At 33.7% G+C, this 19,930-nt stretch overlaps 3 protein-coding genes and 1 long non-coding RNA gene across 5 annotated transcripts; 2 read left to right on the forward strand and 2 right to left on the reverse strand.

Annotated features, from left to right (window-relative positions):
* Positions 1-3,156: 3,156 nt before the first annotated feature.
* LOC106434191 (ras-related protein RABG3b) lies at positions 3,157-4,927 on the reverse strand. Its single transcript, XM_013875028.3, has 7 exons — positions 4,613-4,927; positions 4,506-4,532; positions 4,285-4,384; positions 4,057-4,203; positions 3,890-3,970; positions 3,593-3,738; positions 3,157-3,482 (listed from the first exon to the last, which is right to left on the reverse strand). Exons 1-7 carry the CDS (start codon positions 4,663-4,665, stop codon positions 3,419-3,421), a joined length of 618 nt encoding a protein of 205 aa, XP_013730482.2. The 5' UTR covers positions 4,666-4,927; the 3' UTR covers positions 3,157-3,418.
* Positions 4,928-5,400: 473 nt separating this feature from the next.
* On the reverse strand, positions 5,401-6,431 carry LOC106434188. 2 transcript variants are annotated; one of them, XM_013875025.3, is made up of 4 exons: positions 6,127-6,431; positions 5,938-5,997; positions 5,802-5,848; positions 5,401-5,715 (listed from the first exon to the last, which is right to left on the reverse strand). In XM_013875025.3, exons 1-4 carry the CDS (start codon positions 6,292-6,294, stop codon positions 5,628-5,630), a joined length of 363 nt encoding a protein of 120 aa, XP_013730479.2. In that variant the 5' UTR covers positions 6,295-6,431; the 3' UTR covers positions 5,401-5,627. The 2 variants fall into 2 exon arrangements, with proteins under 2 accessions (XP_013730479.2, XP_048593998.1); XM_048738041.1 differs by having other exon boundaries at positions 5,401-5,732; positions 6,127-6,401.
* A 2,800-nt stretch (positions 6,432-9,231) lies between these two features.
* On the forward strand, positions 9,232-14,188 carry LOC106434232 (phosphatidylinositol-3-phosphatase SAC1). The gene is made up of 16 exons (XM_013875068.3): positions 9,232-9,490; positions 9,615-9,819; positions 9,900-10,065; positions 10,132-10,354; positions 10,427-10,503; positions 10,707-10,894; positions 11,002-11,099; positions 11,185-11,318; positions 11,392-11,526; positions 11,642-12,026; positions 12,122-12,243; positions 12,502-12,612; positions 12,755-12,967; positions 13,202-13,387; positions 13,568-13,679; positions 13,780-14,188. Exons 1-16 carry the CDS (start codon positions 9,362-9,364, stop codon positions 14,029-14,031), a joined length of 2,736 nt encoding a protein of 911 aa, XP_013730522.1. The 5' UTR covers positions 9,232-9,361; the 3' UTR covers positions 14,032-14,188.
* A 1,456-nt stretch (positions 14,189-15,644) lies between these two features.
* On the forward strand, positions 15,645-16,813 carry LOC106434210. The gene is made up of 3 exons (XR_001286717.3): positions 15,645-16,130; positions 16,205-16,257; positions 16,411-16,813. It is a non-coding gene; the product is annotated as an uncharacterized LOC106434210 (long non-coding RNA).
* The last annotated feature ends 3,117 nt before the right edge of the window (positions 16,814-19,930 follow it).

Consider the following 19,930-nt stretch of genomic DNA (forward strand, 5'->3'; position numbering starts at 1 on the left):
CTTACAATTTTCTTTCTTCTCTTGTATTTTTACTTGTTTGTGTGTGTTTTATAGGCTCATATTTCAGGATGATGATGTCTCTTTCACAGTAGTAGTTGCTTTTTTATACACCATAAAAAAATCAGGATGAAATAACATGTCTCAATGAGTCTGGAACTAGATGATTCATATAGTTCTATAACACACAAAAAAAAACTGAAAGGTGTAACGAACCAAACTTTTTTTATAAACCCTTAGACCATAATAATCGTATATGTTATAATTTTAGATTATAGAAATAATACAAATGGTCTAAGATATTGATAACATTTTTTTAATGAAAACGTACCTCTTAGAATGTATTATTTAAAAATATATTAACATATATAATATCAAAATATTTATGAATAATAAACAATATTAATATGATATTATACTGGTTTTAGAAGTTAAATAACTATATATATTTTCTCAAAAAAAAATTATTATATATAGAATGGTTATAAGGAAGTCACATAATTTAATATTTTAAAGTTTTACAAAAAATCTTAATTTGTTGGTTAAAACTTAATCATGATTACATATCAAATAAAATTTAATGCATTCAAGATAATCATTTTTATTTTATTTTAATTATTTAATACATACTAATTACTAACAAATGTATTGATAACATTTGACTAGCTTGTATAATAATGGTACAGAACAAACACCCATCTATCTTAAGGAGTAGAGTTTGCGAATCTGGGAACTATTGATTTGGTCATGGCTAAGATATTTATCTACATTACCACAAATAGAACACTAAACTAATTTTAGATCATTTTGACCAGATCATGGATTACTGTAACTAGACGTGTTCAATATGATTCTTTTAATGTTTTTGAGATTTAAGATGTCACTTTTCTCTTATAGGTTCATCGTTTTTTTTCAAATATCACACATTAATTTGATTTACGATAAATTTTGACAAATTTCGATTGGATTAAAATACAAGCACCCATCTATGTTTAGGAGTATAGCTATTTTTAGGAGTATAGCTAACAACTATTGATTTGGTCTCTAGTCATGACTAAAGATAATTGTAAACAGTACCATAAATAGATATGTTTGTCCATTTTTGTTCTTTGACCAAATAACAACATATAAAACTATATTTAGTTCCTCAAAGTTGGGTTTAACGAGTTTATGATCCATGTATATTGCTAGGAAAGTCTTTTCATCTCTTTTCAATTGTGTAGTTTTTATATCAGTAAAAAAAAATTATGACAATATGGTGATGAATACGTAAATAATATAGAATGAACAAAAAACCAAAAAAAATCTTAAAATCTTGCAGAAATATTATTTGTGATTTAATTAAAATTTGATTAATTTAAGAAAATTAATCCATTTGCATTTATTATGGTTGTTAGAATTGAAATATATGCTAAAGTGACACTGTATCATTTGAATCAAATTTGTGAGTTGATTTTAAATCAAACAACCAAACAATAATTGGTAACAGGTTTTCTTGATTTAAAATGTTAGGAATTATTTAGGGCATGACTGGTTTTTCCGCTACCATCCGCAAACGCAGCTTTTACGGTTAGTAGTTATTATTGGCGTTTTGTAACAATCACTCAAACCGCTCTAAATCGCTTATTCAAACTATTTTAAACCTCTTAAATTCAAAAGTTGGTTCCAGCTAGCGTTTACGGTTGCGGGAGGGTAAAATTTGTTTTTTTTTTGTTTTTTAAAAACAATAAAAATACAAAAATAAAAATAAAAATTTTAAATTAAAATAATAGAAATACTAAAGATATATCTATTATATTTTAATTTTTATTATAAATTTTTAAAATAAAATATTTTTATAATTTTTAAAAATTTAAAAATTTAAAAATATAATTTTAAAAATATAATTTTATATTTATATAATATTATGATGTTTAATATTTTTATAATTATATAAAATGTAAATATTGTTAATTTATTATTTAACCACTGTTGTATTTGGTGGCTAATCAGTCATAAGTATCTCGCAAACGCACCAATTTCTAACCGCAGTACTAGTCGTACAAATCTCTTAAAACCGCAACTACCTGCATCGCAAGCTCCCGCAGCTGTTGTGGTTATACCAGTCAGACTTTTACTGTAAGCCATAACGCCTTGGTCTTCTCCATACCGGTCCTTTTTATTGAATTAGGTTTAGTTTCTATTGTGTTTCTAGTAATCACTAACTATTAAAGCATGAGCAGTTCATTCCTAATTGTTATCTCATACTTCTCATTTTAATGTTTTCATTACCTTAAAACACCAACCTTTTGCTTTTAACAAAATTGAAAGGCTAGCCCAAAGCCCAAAAGATCCTGAGAAAAGAGCTCAATCCATATCTGGTTTTCCAAGTCATGATCCCAACATTTCGATTACTACATCAATCAACATGAGTCATCATCATCATGCCCAAAAGGGCAGTTTTTTCATTTAACATGTTAACGGTAATATAGTTTGTCATATAAAAAGAAATTATATACAGATATCCAATATTACATGCAACTTACAAACTTGTAATGGATAAATAAATGTTTTTTGTGTGTAAAAATGAAATCACAAAGCTTCACATACGCAAAACCGAGGATGAATGTGCTCATACGTATCTCCAGCCCTGCCACGACCCATGAGAGTGTTCACTAACTTAGCCTTGGTAAAAAAGAAAAAAAAATTAGCCTTGTTTTGTTCTTTGCTTCCTCCTCTACCCAAAAGATTTTTAAAAATTTAACAAAAATTATAAGAAGTATGTTGATATTTGATAAGCTACATTTTAGTATCTATATTAGTCTATCGTCTTAGACTAACGTTTTATTAGGTTTTAGGGAAGAGAGACGGAATAGCTGCACGACAATGACTAGGCTCGTGCCAACTGCCAAAGCTGAGAAAGAGAGAACAAAGATGAATGTTAAAAAAAATTCTCCATAGATTGATGGGTGGTGAATGGATCCGTCAAGACTTTAAACTTTGAGATATATTGTACTTGCCGAGAGATGGTGACAGAGCAACCAATATTATTCCAATATCCAGCTAGATACTTTAAAGACGATCCATACCTGAAATATAAAAGAGTAAACGACTCTCATGTAAGAGCCAAATGCATAACAAAATCTGGTAAAGGAAAGGTAGAGCATTACTATGATCTCATGACAGGAAATATGATGCTAGCTTAATTATATAACTTATTGATCACCATCCCAAGCTGCAAATCCAATGTTGCAAAGATAGCCCCACAGGAATATGTAGCAGACTGAACCGGAATTGATTAATATTGGTTTAACCGGACAAGATAAGGTAAGAGAATTAGTCAGACTTTACAGAGTTTTTCCTACTACTTCAACAACTGGTGCAATGCAAACAAAGAAAACTAATGGCACAAATCAAACATAGCTAAAACAGATGTTTCTCTTCAGCAAGCACATCCTCCTCTTTGCTCAGGCTCTGAACCAGACTCTGGAATCCCCTGAAAATATCTGCCAAATCAAAGAAAAATGTTTTAATGGAACAGTTTCATCATCCACGAGCACGACCCCTTTTAGAATCCTTTTTTTTTAAGCCTTAGGATAATAAGAGGCTTGCTTACATATCTTGGTCGCGCTCATTGGCAAGGGCAAGTTTTGTGATGCACAAGAACGATTCATCTACATTGTAATCTTCTTTAGCCGATGTCTCGTAATAGCATATGTTTCCCATTTGAGCACACCATTCTCTAGCTTTCTTCTCTGATACCTGAAGTTAATATATGCAAGGAACATAACACTCGTTATTACAAAACATTTTCAATTGTTATAGTAATCATATTATATCATTCATAAGAATAACAATATTACTTCCTCATCTTTTCAGTTTTGTCTATATTAAGAAGCCAAGGCTGACTTACCACTCGACTGTTTCCTCCATCAATATCAACCTTGTTACCAAGCAATATGAACGGGAAGGCCGTTGGATCCCGTGGGCTAGCCTAAGAAAACATTCAAGATTCACTCACAGAAGAAAGATCTTCCAGAAAAAAAAAATTGGAGAAAAAGGTAGAAAGGGCAAAAGAACCTGCTTAAGAAACTCCTCGTGCCAATTGTCCAGAGAATCAAATGACTTGAGGTAGTTAACATCATAAACAAGCACACAACAATCTGCACCTCTATAGAAAGCAACACCAAGACTCTGGAACCTCTCTTGCCCAGCAGTGTCCCAAATCTAAAGCACACACACAGACACAAACATATAGACTAGAAACTAAAATATAAAGCAGATAAGAAGACAAGAGAAGAAACATACTTGGAGTGTGACGAGCCTGTCATCGATTTGAAGCTCCTTGGTGACAAAATCAGCTCCAATCGTGGCTTTGTACTGTTGACTAAACTTATTATTCACATATCTACACAGAGACCCGTTAAGGCTTCCATAGATTCTTGAACAGAAAATTGAAAACCAAGAATCCTAAAAAAATAGATTAAGTAAGATGACAGAAAGAAAGAATCAAAACTATGTGAGGATACTGATTCATCAACGATGTTTTGCCAACCCTAAAACAGAAAGATCAAGATTAGCAAAAAGAAGGTTAAAGAATTGATCAGGTAAGGTACAAAGGTGAAAAAAGGCTAACCCGCTGTCTCCAAGGACAATAACTTTAAGCAAACTTCTTCTTCGCATCGACATGTTCCACAGCTTCTTGTACTTAACTCTGTTCTTCGGATTCAAGAAAGCAAAGAAGCGCCAAGTTCGATCTACAATCTTACAAATAAAAAGTTTTCTTTTTTTTTAAATTAGAAATAAATTGTTTTCTTTAAAGGAAATTTATGTGAGGGAGACTCGTGGGACATGTCCAGCTTTTAAGAGAGAGGTGTCCAGAGGATAATGATTATTCTTGGCCGACACCATTCTTTAATATGAAATATTTCAAAAAACAAAATGATATATTCTGTGAAGACGATGATGACTCACAAAGAAACAAAACATACAGGTCAAAATTTAAAATAAAAGTTTTTAGAAAAAAGTAGTAACAGAACGTCACTAAGATCATGAGACAATCATCATCATCAAAGTACCGTATATGTTTATAAGGAAAAGGTTATTTTGGGGTGAAGGAATATGATGTAAAGGAATCAGTAACACACATACATCACTTTTACAAAGAACCATTTTTCATGTGTAGTAAATTTTTATGATGTTAAGCAACAAGTAGAGCCATAAAGGAGTCTACCACAACGGTCTTGTCATTTGTTACGCCTCATATGAGTCATTTACTCTCCTTCTCTCTGTTTTACTTCTGATTGAGTTTTTGATAAACATACGTCAATCAAGAAAAAAACTATGGATGTATCATATTATTATAATATTCAAGTAAATTGATGATGATTCTCTTTGGAATATTCCAAACTTGCCAAAGGTAGGTTCTGTGAAAATTTCAAATGTAAGAGAGAGCATCAGTGAAATAATGCCCTTCATGCCTTTTAAAGCATATCCATACAAACCATTACAATAATCTATAAGAGAATTTCACCATATGCATTGTAGAAATCTCAGTATAACCACAAAACTCAATCCTTCTTCACATCTAGCGCTTCTTTCTATTAATGGAAATAGATACATGTTTATTAGAAACAAGTAGTATAGTTCTTCTATCTTTCCCCTCTCTGTTCTGGCGTCAAACCTCCCTTGCCACATTTAGGACAGCTCTTCATACCGAATCCTTGGCAATCAAAACATCTACACATTTGCACTTTCTAAACCATTAACTCTTTGAACTAGAAAACTATGATTAAATTGAAAATTTTGTTTCAGTTTTTACTTACTTCCACCTCTCGAAAATATTTCCATTCTTCTTATTTCTACCTGTTCCCTGGAGAGGTAACATAAGATTTATTTTTTTAATATTAATGATAAATGCTACAAAAGAAGAAGTGTATGCATAAATAAAGACTAAGAAACCTTGCAACCGGGGCACTCAATTGCTCCTTTGGCTCCATAAGTGTCACAGCTTTTGAATATCTGTTTGTTTTCAACAAACTCTCACAACTTTGAAGAACTAATAAAAACCATTCATTGACAATACTAACAATACATCCTATATGCACGCATAGATATACTTTTGCATATTATTGAATTGTGAAGTCCTACCGAACCAAGGGAGAAATTTCCGGATTTTGCTGCAGAAACTTTGACGGAATCGCGTCGTCCCAGCACAATCTGTCTTCTGGTTTGCGAGATAGAAATCAGTGAAGCAGCAAAACCTAGAGTCTTGGATTCTGAAGATAACTCACAACCACAAAGTGGGAATGTCAACATTTTTGAAACTCAAGCTGTAAGAAGAAGATAAACATAGACACATGCATATATCTATATGCACATCATGTGATTAGTGAATAAGGATAAGTGGGAGAAAACAAAAGATTTGCTTGGCTGTGGTTTGTTAAATATCGAAACGGATAATGTGGGGGAATATGTTTGATGAGGTCCCAAAACGTTAAAATTTCATTTACTAAGAGAAAAATCAACTGTTTCACATTGCATCTCTATCGATGATTTTGTTCTTTTTTTTTCTTGGAGAAAATATCAAGGGTTAATTTGTGAACTAGCCATATATTGCATGTAAATTAAGTAACTAGCTTTGATTTTGACATAATCTAATATCTAACATTTATACCATAAACTACCCGGTTTTATCCTTTATTTTTGCAGGTACCAGGTAAAAAGGTGGAAAAGAATAACGTGGCCAGTAGAAAAAAGAGTGAGCCACGTATACTTTTATTGACCACATACATATCCACGGAGTTCTATTCTATATAAAATAGTATAAAATTATAACTTTATCTACAACCCTTAAATAAAAACATATCTCAAATCCAATCCTTAGAAAACTTATTTCAATCCCACCCAACCTCTATATTAAACTCTAAACTCTAATTAGTAAATTCTAAACCCAAATCTAAACCATAAAACCAAATATAAACCATAACTCCAAATATAAGCACAAAATCTAAATAGAATTGAACAAAAAAATAACATAGTACATATTTGTGAAATTATAAAATTACATGGAAGAAGTTATTACTGGCCTCAACCATACTCCTTCACTTTCTAAATACTAAACTTTAAACTCTAATCATTCAACCCTTACCCAAATATAAATCCTAAACCCCTAAATACTAACCCAATCCTAATCACACCTCAACCCCTAAATCCTAAACCCTAAACTCTAATCACTAAACTTAACCCAAATATGAACCCTAAACCCAAATATCAAAATTTAAACCTTAACCAATGTTAACCCCAAAATTTCATAAACTAAACATAAATTTTAAAAAGCCAGTAAGATGCATTACCATTCCACATGAGGCATATAGAATAGAAATGGTAAAAATGTAGTTACAATCTAAAGATCATCTTAACATATTTTTCAAATGCTGATATGGTCATGCCTTCATGAAAGGTGATAATGCTTGTCCCAATGCCAACTCCAATCGTACATAAACTAAACCCTAGCAACTATCACTAAACCCTACATAAAAATGTAAACCCTAATCTAATGTCAACTCCAATCTTCCATAAACTAAACCCTAACCACTAATCACTAAACCTTATATGGAAATATAAACCCTAATCCAATGTCAACCCCAATCTTTCATAAACTAAACCCGCAAGTAACATGTATGTCCATTCTACATGAGCCTATAGAATAGAAAATGTGAGAAACAATATAGCACAATACATATATATTGTTCAAATTTTGAAGTGTCTATGATTGTAGGGATAGAGGTAATGCTTAAACCAAATTCAGATTGTTGTGGCGAAAGAAACGAAGACTAACGGCATTAGAGAAAAGAGGTGGAAGAGATAACATCATATATGTATCATTCCCATTCAACGTCACATTGTATTCTGTTTTTTTTGATGTCATAATAAATTTTATTCCATTTACGTTCAATATATTATTTCTCTTTACAAAATCATATACAGACTAATATAAACCATATATAAACACCAATACAAAATTCATATCAATAGAACATGAAACAACAACAAACAAGATTGAACCCTCTCTTTAAAGCATCAAATGAAATATAACTTACTATATAGTACATTATATATTAATAAACATGGCAAATAAGAGAAGAGTCAAATTTGAAAGAAAAACAATATGTTCCATTTCATAAAATAGTATAAAAGTACTATTACCTTTCCAATTCATCTATGACAAACCTGAAAAACAAAATGAAAATGAAGACACACATTAGTCTACAAGTTGGAAGGAAATGAAAGCATATGAGATATGCTACTAGTATATGAATTACTTTATGCTTAAGTTAAATGTTTAGTTATGTTAATTCCAAATAGCCTATGCGAGTAAAGAAGTAACATGTGCAATTAGAATTGAACCACATGATATAATATATAATTTATAGATATGGAGTGGAACATATGGTCTGATGGAATGGAAAGCGAATAGTATATTAGTTATGATATGATTTTTCAGAAATAGCAGAGGAATGGAATGGCACATAACCAGTCTCTAAAACTAAAATTTTCCATTTCAAATAGCACATGTTCCATAAGATATTCCATTTCACACATAACTAAACTTGTTTTATCGCAAAAGGGACTTTTCATTCCAAAATCACAATCCCCCCTTTGCAGTGAAAACATTTCAACCCTAAATCAATTTGTTTACCCCAGCTTACCAGATCATGGATGCAACAGAAACAATAAGTTAGATTTATCAACTTAGAATACATTAGGTCTGAATCTATTTCAAATAGGAGAGCTGACATAGAAATAATAGAATCTATGGCACAAAACAGAGAACTTACAATATTGCAACAGAACTCACCGTAATCGCCGATATAAAGGAGATCTGAGAAGAATCAACTTGGTGAAGTTGGAGAGGAAGAGTCTGTTACTAACCACTGCTACAACTTTAATACCGTTCGATGTCGGATGATGGCACAAATGGAGAAAGTAAAAGCAGACGGAGGCGACGTTGTGGAGAGAAATATGTGAAGTCGAGTAAGCCACGATTTATTTTTGTGTGATTAATAATTAATATTTTTAATTGTTTTTGTTTGCAGGTTTTGCCGGTAAGATAAAAGGACAAAATGGTAATATTATATAAAAGCCACACCATGTATAGGTGTATTAGGGAAAATGGTCATGTAGCTAATTAGTGTTTTTTTCATAGCTATACAGCCCAATTCCCCAAATATCAATGCCTAATTAAAAAATATATATATAATTAAAAGACGGAAATACCCCCTATTCCCGTGCGTGCGTGCGTGCGTGTTCCAAACATTCTACGAACGCAAATCATCGCCGGCGTCAGAGAAACCCGATCGGTTCCCTGCGAAACTAACCCGCCATGGCGAAATCGGAAAACTCAACGACTTCCACTTATTCGTCTTCCGCCAAGGCTCAACCGTCCAGCGATTCCGAGGCCGGCCCCGACTCGTACGCTCTCGAAAAGTTCAAGCTCTACGAGACCAGAGCGGTAAGCTTTTTAGCCATTGAGCATCTCGAACCCCTAGATTCTGGAATTTCACGTGTTTGAACGATTAGAATAACCCCTAGATTGAATTGAATTGGCTCGATGCGTGTTCTTTGTTGTTGAGCAGAGGTTTTATCTAGTTGGCAGCGATCGGAGCAAACGATTCTTCAGAGTGCTGAAGATCGATCGCTCGGAGCCGTCGGAGCTCAACATTAGCGAAGATCCGGTAGTGTACTCTCCTCAGGAGATCAAGAGTCTGCTTCAGCGTATCTCCGAAGGCAATCGTGCCACCGGAGGGTTGGCTTTCGTGGCCAAAGTCTATGGAATCGCTGGTTAGTTTCCGGAAGCAGCGTTTTTGTATCTTTGGATTGGCTTTTGTGGCTGTGTAAACGTGTTTTTTCTTGCCTTGTAGGTTGTGCTAAGTTTATGGAGTCATACTACTTAGTTTTGGTGACAAAACGGCGGCAGATTGGGTGCATCTGTGGGCATGCGATATACGCTATTGATGAAAGTCAGATGATCACTGTCCCACATGCAACTATCCAGTCTGATGCTGCGAATTCGAAAACTGAACTAAGGTCTGTTTGCTTTTCCCTTTTAAAGCTGGACTATTAATAATTACTTTGTATTTCCTTTGTTTTCAGGTACAAGAAGCTTCTGTCAAGTGTTGATTTGACCAAAGATTTCTTCTACAGTTACACGTATCCTATAATGCGAAGTCTGCAAAAGAACGTTTTATCATCTGGCGAGGAAGGGGTGCCCTATGATAACATATTTGTGTGGAATGCGTATCTGACGCAGCCTATTCGATCAAGGTGTAACAACACTATTTGGACTCTAGCATTAGTTCATGGGCATTTTAAGCAGGTATGTGTATGTGTAGGCTTCATCTATATACGTCTCCATTCTGACTACTTATTGATCTACCCCATCGTTCAGATAAGGCTGTCGATATATGGAAGAGACTTCAGTGTTACTCTAGTCTCCAGACGTTCTCGACATTTTGCAGGCACACGGTAAGACTTCATTCTAATCGGGCCTCTCATGGATGAGGAATTCATAATCCGTATTGGTTTTCTATTGACCTTTCTTAGTTATATCTAGTATTTTTGGAGATTTTTTTTAGTGTGAACTTTTCTAGACTAGTTTGGATGCTTGTTTTTCTGTTATTAATGTAGTGCCCTTTCATTCTGTAATTTTTTATTTTTTTTTATCTCAGTTACTTGAAAAGGGGAGTGAATGATCGTGGAAGGGTTGCAAATGATGTGGAAACAGAACAGCTTGTTTTTGATGAAGAAGCTGGATCTTGCAAAGGAAAAATGACCTCAGTGGTGCAGATGCGAGGATCAATTCCACTCTTTTGGTCGCAAGAGGCCTCGAGATTTAGTCCTAAGCCTGATATTTTCTGTGAGAAACTAACGCAACATGCGCCTGTTATCTCTATTAGACCATTTTAACGTCTGTGTGGTTATTGATCTACTTACATTTTCCTGTTGTTTTTTTTATTGCCTCAGTACAGAGGTATGATCCTACTTACGAGTCAACCAAAATGCATTTTGAAGACCTGGTGAACCGATATGGGAATCCTATCATTGTGCTCAACTTAATCAAGGTTAGTTTTTTACTTAATGCTCTTTTCAAGCTAGAGATGGTTATGCCCTTTGTACTTACTCACAAATTTCTATGGAGTTATTCAGTCAGTTGAGAAAAGACCTCGGGAAATGGTGCTAAGGCGTGAGTTTGCGAAAGCAGTGGGTTACCTAAACTCAATTTTTCCTGAAGAAAATCGTTTCAAGTTTATCCATTGGGATTTCCACAAATTTGCAAAGAGGTAAAATGTTGTGGATTTGTTTTCGTGCATTTTTAACTTGAACTCACATTGCTTTATACTTTTGATGTTAAAGCAAGTCGGCGAATGTATTGGCTGTTTTGGGTGCTGTAGCAAGCGAAGCCCTTGACTTGACTGGGTTTTACTTCAGTGGCAAGCCTAAAATTGTTAAGAAGAAAGCTAGCCAACTTAGTCATGCTAGCACTGGAAGGTAATTTTTTGGGATGATGTGATCCACCATTACTTATATGTAGTCAGAAATTTGGCTTATTTTGTAAGCTGATGTATATATTACGTTTCTGATGTTAATGGAGATTTTTTTGCAGGGAACAATCTCTGCGTGATCTAAGAGCTTACTCTTTGGAACTTTCAAGGGGTGAGAGTTCAAATGATATACTTAGTGCTCTTGCTAACCGAGAGAAAGAGATGAAGCTAAGCCAACAAAAAAGAGACGATGGAACTGATTCCGCAGCTCCTCGTTACCAAAGTGGGGTTCTTCGTACCAACTGTATTGACTGCTTGGATAGAACAAACGTAGCACAGTACGCATATGGTTTGGCTGCTTTAGGCCGGCAGCTGCACGCAATAGGTTTGAGTGATACATCTAAGATTGACCCCGACAGTAGCATAGCTGCTGCACTTATGGATATGTACCAGGGCATGGGCGATGCCCTTGCACAACAATATGGCGGCTCAGCTGCGCATAATACTGTAATTACACCACTTATCACCTCTGACCAGTTATTTGTCGTTTTGACGAAGCAGTTTGCAATGCTCATTTATTAACATCGTTGAATGGACTATAGGTTTTCCCAGAAAGGCAGGGGAAATGGAAGGCCACGACACAGTCTAGGGAATTTCTCAAGTCTATCAAACGATACTACAGCAATACCTACACTGATGGCGAAAAGCAAGACGCCATAAACTTGTAATATACTTCTCTGCAAAATTCACTTCAGTTTCTTGCTAAGTTCTTGATATAGCTATAGATGAAGGCTTTAGAATAAGTGTATGTGTTCTTGCCTCATTGATGATATAGATAGAGGTAATAGAACCCTTGCATCCTTGGCATTGCCACTATTACCTTAGAATAAGTTCCTCTGAGGAATCGTTGGCTAAGGAACTCTTCATTTCCGTTTCTATTGATTCTCAACTCCTAGTAACTATAGACTTTTGTTGCAAGCAGATTCTTGGGCTACTTTCAACCTCAGGAAGGGAAACCTGCGCTCTGGGAGCTGGATTCTGATTATTATCTCCATGTGTCAGGGATTGGAGATGATATTTTCCCAGAAAGGGGGTAAGGTCCTACTTTTAGTGAACCTACTGCGTGTCAGATTATGTGTTTATGAAAATATCAAAAGATGTTAAATTACATTTCCGAAGATAAGATTTTAGATAACCTCTGGTTGCGTATGATTTCTAAATCTGTTGCATTGCAGGCTCCAGTCCATTGCGAAACCCATGAGTGGTATTGGAGTCAATCTTGCACCAGTGCCGGCTTTCAGAGAAGACTTCTCACGGAAGAAGCTGACATCATTTGACAAACTGATCGAGCAGACATGTAGTTCAATAAAGAACGTGAGGCTTTGTAGCGAGACAGACCAGAGGCCAGGTGGCAGCACTGGAAGCACTGGTGTTGCTCCTGATGCAGCGTAATGACCCTCGTCTGAAATTTTCAATCATCTTACTACGCCTTTGACTAAATAGTTTGGAGTGGCTAGTAATCCCTTGAATCGTGTTTCTTTACGTTTAGTAGGGCTTTTATCCGAATTAGAAAGTAGAAAGATGGTTTTTTATTCAAAAAAAAAAAACATAGATTTTAGATCAAACCAAACCATAACTTTGCCGAATGTTAGCTTATCTTTCTTGGCTCTTATCTACTACAGTGAGATTCAGCTCAAGACCCCCAATTGGCTGTTTGGTTCAAGAAAGCCCAAAGAGAGTGGCTCTGCCACGAAACCTGATGCAGATGATAGTGAGAAAGGAGTGACCTCGAGTGAGAGAGTCAACGATTTCTGCAACTTGGACTGGCTTTCTCAGTCCAACGATCATCAGGAAGATATCTTTCAAAGGTACTGATTTGTTTTTCCTTCCTTCATAATAATTTTGTATTATTTTTTTTTGGTAAACTCTTCGCTGAATCATTGACCAAACGATGGTCTAACCACAACTTGGCATTTAAAAATCCGGATATCTCTATAGAATCTCTCTAGTTGCATCATATCACTTGCTGCAATTGTTTCATTATATAGGTACCTGTCGATCACATCAACCAATGAAGCCAATGGTTGGTATGGTGGTACTCTCCTCGGTGACCAAGATGAAAACAGCGAAATTTTCAGACATTATGCCCAGTTCTGTCAGGTTCAGATTCTATATCTTGCTAATATGCAACCACAGATTAATCGATATCTTTTAGTTCAATTCAAAATGTTCCACTTCGTTATGATCCGAATTGAAACAGTGTCCAGCTATGGAGCCGTTTGAAAACGACCATGAGTTAGAACTGAACTCTGCGGAAGTTCTTCGAATGAACACAGTCGATGTAATGGACATTGGAGAAGAAGAATCGGAGATGGAAAACGCTTTAAATGAATACGCTCAGATCGGTAGCGACCTCGGGATCATTCCAACGCAATGCAAATACTTCGCCGGAGATCCTTGTTGGCTAGCCAGATGGCTCGTTGGAGATGATAAGGTCCCAAAGGTCATTTAATCACAAAAACCAATATAATGTTTCTTCCAAGAACGTATCTCACACCAGACACATCTCTCTTTTGCTTGTGAATGTGTGTGATTGTACATTTTGTTTAGGTATAATGAACACAAAGATTGTTGGTACATGATTAATGATAACCCCTGTTCTAAAACAATCCGTGAGGCGGACCAGGACCTAGCAAGTTATTGAAAAATCGGGTTGTTTGTATCCGATATATCCACCGAGTTAATTTTAACCCAAATGGCGAAGTTATAGTGATCATGCTAACATGCATGTGGTGCTACAGGATTCACTAAAATAAAAACATAATATGTAAGACCATCAACAAAAATCAAGTTACAATACACAAAATTTTATTCTTCTAATTTTATATTACAATGATTCATCTAAAATATACTCCTTCCGTTTTAAAAAAATAGAATTTTTAGTATTTTCATACATATTAAGAAAACATATTAAACTACCATAATAAATGTATCGTTTTCTGTAATTTTTAATTTTCAATAACTTTAAACCAATAGTAAATCAATGTAAAGGGATTGCGCTTGTAACTACTGTCACCTAAATTCAAAGATTATTTATAATGCATGTATTCCTGGCAAAAGGTGAAACCACCTTTTTTTTTACCAAAAAAAAACTCAAAAAACATGTGAAACCTATGCAAAAGTTTTTCGAGTGAAAGAATGGAGAATTTGGTGTACATACATAAGAGAATATAAAATAAAGAATATAGCCATATTACAGTAATCACTATTTGATGGGACAATTTGGCACATTTATGACTTTATACTCTTTAAGAGCGTGTGTCACGTACATCTAACATAATAAACATATTATACAGTACTATGTATATTAAATAAATAGTATAGAAAAATACAGAAAAATATTCAAAACTAGCATGCATTTGAAGAGGAGGAGGAGCAGCAGCAGCAAGGGAAGAAGAAGAGAGGAAGAGGAGGAGGAGGTGGAGGGAGAAGGAGGGATGAAAAGTAAGAGCAAGGGCATGAGAGAGGAAGAAGAAGAGGAGGAGGGAGAACCGGAGAAGGAAGGAGGTAGAAGAGGAGGAGGAAGCTCCAAAAAATTATACTATTCACATAAATAGAATAATATACTACTATAAATATTAGTAACAAATTGTTTTAAATATGTTTAATTAAATGTACTATTTTATTTTAATAAATAGTATAGTATAATTTTTGTTCGATATTGTTTAAAAATCTGTTTTAAAAATTTTAAGTTATGTTATATGTAAAAACATATTCATATTTTTAGTAACATAATTATTTGGTTGAATTATATTTGCTTCAAAAGATATACATCAATAAAATTTGGAGGGGAAAAAGAATAAAAAGACAAAGAAAAAAAGAAAATGAAAAAAAAAACAAAACAAAGATGAAAATCAATGGTTGAGATTGTTTAAATGGTACAACAAGTAATCTTATACAATAAAGTTGACTTGTCTCTCATCAGAGAGGGAGGGGCAAATCATGGCACGTATGTCGTTAGATCACACGTTAGAAAAGCATCCGACACAATTTATGTTTCTTCGACTTTTGACTTGAGTATGGATTTTTTTTGCTTTAGACTTGCGTATGGGCTTCTAGAAAACATTTAAAGCCCAGTTAAAATTAGGTTGTTTCGTCGTCTCCCCTTGGACCTTCAAAGATTATCGAAAGTTCCAGAAAACTTAAACGTCGTTCACCTCTCCGTAACGTCACGAGACTCACGACCTTTCATTGATTCATTCTTTACTCTGATCTTCTATGTAATTAACCCACTTCACCCACTCTGCAACATTCAATTGAGCTCATCGCATCTCCCAAAGTAATCAACTGAAGCTACGACTATAAATCTCTAATCTTCCAACTGTGAACAGCAAAACTTCGACCAGATCGAGGATAATAATCTATTCGTGACGTTACATCTATACGAATAGAGATTCTAAATACTCTTTTTTCCAGTTCATTAACTTAATCCCATATGAAGCTATTTGTGTTGTTTACATCTGATGGATATGGTCTTCTCTTGGAAAGGATATCAAGGGATGCTAGGAAAGCTGTTTTCTTGCAGCATGGTGTTTTAGATTCTTGAATGGGGTGAGTTTGACAATCTATTTCTTTGATGTCTTATTTTGTTACCTCTCTATCTCATTTGTTCTTTTTATCTTCAGATGGGTACCAAATGGAGTTGTTGGATCCCCTGCTTTTACTGCTTATGATCAAGGTCAGCGCCAAAGCGACACTTATTTCTCAAGTCTTTTGTGATAACTATATTTATACTTCATTTTGCGGTTTGCCTAGGAAATTTCATCAGTTTAGTTTCAAGAGATCATGTATAGAAACAAACTGCTTCTTCATGGTTTTGATTTCTTTATAGTTATTTCAGGTGGATCCTGAATAAATGCAGTTTCCGGAATTACTCCGTCAACGAGGCATGCAAGAGATGATATCCCCGCAATGATAGAGAAGATTCACAAAATCAAAACTTCAGAATTCAGACTCTACCAGCCTAATGTGGAAGAGGTAGTACACGAGGAGCAACCTTATAAGCTCTACGTTATCTATGAATTATGGAAAGCTATGCTTTTATAAAGTTACATGTAGCATGTCTGTAGTTTCTTTTGTTCTTGAGACTGGCTTAGAACACATTAGATGCATGTATGAGACTGTATTCTATTTAAGTCATCTACCCAAACTAGAATACAAAAAGGGAGACACATATGTTACAAACTTTGTATGATGTTTGTTGTTACAAATGTATAGACGAGTTTCTACAAAAAGCCATATGTTTACAATACACCTAATTTTTGTGCTTAAATACTCTGATTCCGACAAATAAAAAGATTTAGCAGAACGCACATAAAAAGTTTAGGAACACGGTATATAGTGCAAAAGGAGTGATTGTTTGGACTTGGGAGCATCAAACTCAAATTCTACTGTCTTAACATGTGGGGCAAAATTAGACACAGTCGTACATAGTATACAAGTAGTTGTTCCTCAATTGCTACACCACATATTGGGCACTTTGTACACTTGTCTGGACAGACTCTGAAACAAAAAATGGCACAAAAACAGCATATGAACATTGCAACTGAGTCAGCTATGAGATCTAATAATAACGATACGACCTCACAGGTTCCTATTTTCTTATAGTTAAACTGAACCGAACCAAACCGTGTTCTTTACATAACCCAATTGTCAATTGTCTGATGTTGTACTCAATCCAAATGGTTTGGTTTGGTCTGGTTTTGAACAAACTAAACCGATAAACCGATAACTTAATATATTTTTATACATTAATAAACAATAAATATATATATATTAACTATTGTATTTTTTTAGTTAAAGTTCCATTTTCCATTTTTCTTAACTTCTATATTTTGTAAGTTTCAAAATATGATGCAAATAATACAATTATATATATATTTCGAAATATGATGCTAATAATACTATTATATATATATATATATTCTCTAATGCAGATTATTCTTATATTACTACTATTACTAACCACTATCAAATGGATAAAAAAATTAATTTTGAATTCGAATCCGGCGCGTAGCGCCGGAATACCCCTAGTATTACATAAAATATACATAATACTCTAACCCAGGGCCAGGCCTGAGTAAAGGCCAATGAAGCATGTGCTTTAGGGCCGGTGAGATAATATATTTGTTGGGGCCAAAAGTTTCAGAAATCTAATATAGCTGTACTGGTAAAAGAGGCCAATAATTTACGTTCATACCCGGGTTCGAACCTGTACTGATGCATATTTTAGCATTTTCGTCAATTTTAAAATTTAGTGGGCCAAAAAAAAAAATTGGCTTGTGGGCCAATAATTATCAGGCACGGCCCAATAATTATCAGGCACGGCCCTGCTCTAACCTAATTGTTGTTGTGGACATACACTTTATTTTTTTTTGTTATGTACATGTGCCCTAATTTCCCATGAAAGAATCTCATATGCACGACTGGATATCATAAATTTCCACCATGTTCCATGATTTATTTTATCAATCACTACTGTTTCAACACTTCGTCCCACAAGTCTTAATGTTTAAAATCTCACAAAAGTCTTGAGACTTTGAGAGCGTAGTTGAGAACGTGAGATGTTAACGTAAACATGAACTTCATCAATAACATTTGACTACACTAAGCTAACAAAAAAATTAAAGCTAGAATCATTAGAAAAGTCATCAAGAAACAAATCTACAATAAAAACAAATAAACGTGATCACGGAATACGAATCAGCTAGCAGTATTCATATCTATCTTTTTATTTGTTCTCTTGATGACTATCACATTAAAAATCGAAAATCGTTACAAGATACATTGATAAGTGTGGAATATTGTCTGTTATATTATATCTTACAAAAATTACGACTTTACACAATATATTTCAGCCAAAAAGGGATAAAACTTTACACAACACATGAAAGACAAAGTAACAGTCAAAATCCAACTCCGTGTTTGGCGCAATAACACGGCCGATAAGGTTGTATCTTTGAAAACGAATAACAATCAAATGAGCATTTTAAACAAGAAGATTCAAATATGAAAATTAATCTGTCATCGAGACAACTTGGCTGATCTTGACACACACAAAAAAAATCCAAAAGGAAAACTAGTAGAAGCAACAATAAAGCCCAAAATCTAACCAATTCGACATAGATATTTTTTTGTCTGGACGTGGATTTTGATGCACGTCGAAAATATCTAACCTTGTAACCAAAAAGAACAAATAAAGTGACAGCTAAACAGAGGATAAGAACATGCAACCATCGTTCAAAGTTTAAGCAACTTGGAAAGAATTTCAGGAAAACAAATAAGTAAATGAAAAAGGATTCTCACATTACATTTATCAAAAATAAAAGAATTATCACATTACAGTCAAAATAAATTTCAGATGATAAATTAAATTAAATCCTTAATTAAGAAATACTCTGAAAATGTAAAACATTATTTGTAATATATTCGTAATGAATCAGAACAACAACAATTAGTAGCAGTTGTTATACAATTTTTTTTTTTTTAAACATAGATGTTGTGGTTCTTGATTTTAGATTCTTAATAATAAGTCGTGCGCCAGTTAAACCACCATCATAGTTGAGTTGACTTTCGATTGAATAAAATGCGACAAGAAAATATCTGCTGACTAAAAACAAAACAAAAATATACTAATACAGCTAAAAGTACATGGCTCGTGTAACACTCTTCAATTAGAAAAAAATACATGCAAAATAAATCCCTTATATATTAAAGGAGAAGCATTGTAATAAATGCATTCACACTATAATAGACACGTGGAAGTCTCACAATGATTTGATAATAAATATGCTAACGCGTTTACATTATATTCATAAATGTGTTCACACTATATACTTTATATTTTTAATATAAAACTCATATGCATGGTTTCAATAAAACTTTGGATTTTTCGTTTCGAATCAAAACAAATAATGAATCAAAATCTAAACTATATATATTATTTTTATTGTTTATGGATAAAGTCAGGCAAAACATTTCTAAATTTTGATTCGATTTGTTATCCGTTTTGATTTGAACAAAAAAATATGGATATCCGTAACTCTACGAAGCAAATCAGTTACTAAAATACAATTAAAAAAAATCACAAATTCCAATATTTTTAGGAACGGATATCAAATTTGATATGTTATATGCATATATATACATATATGTACAGAATTATATATATGTTATATATATTATAGTTTATATAAGTTTACAATATTTTATGAATTAAATTTATTATAATAGGTATTAAAGTTAAAAAAGTTAAATAATATTTTATTTTGTAATAAAATGTTATTATTAAATTTTTCAATTATTTTATAAATTTTATTTTATTTACAGATCAAATAGGATATTCTTTAAAA

Source organism: Brassica napus, chromosome A8 (genome assembly GCF_020379485.1).
Source record: "Brassica napus cultivar Da-Ae chromosome A8, Da-Ae, whole genome shotgun sequence".
Lineage (NCBI taxonomy): Eukaryota > Viridiplantae > Streptophyta > Magnoliopsida > Brassicales > Brassicaceae > Brassica > Brassica napus.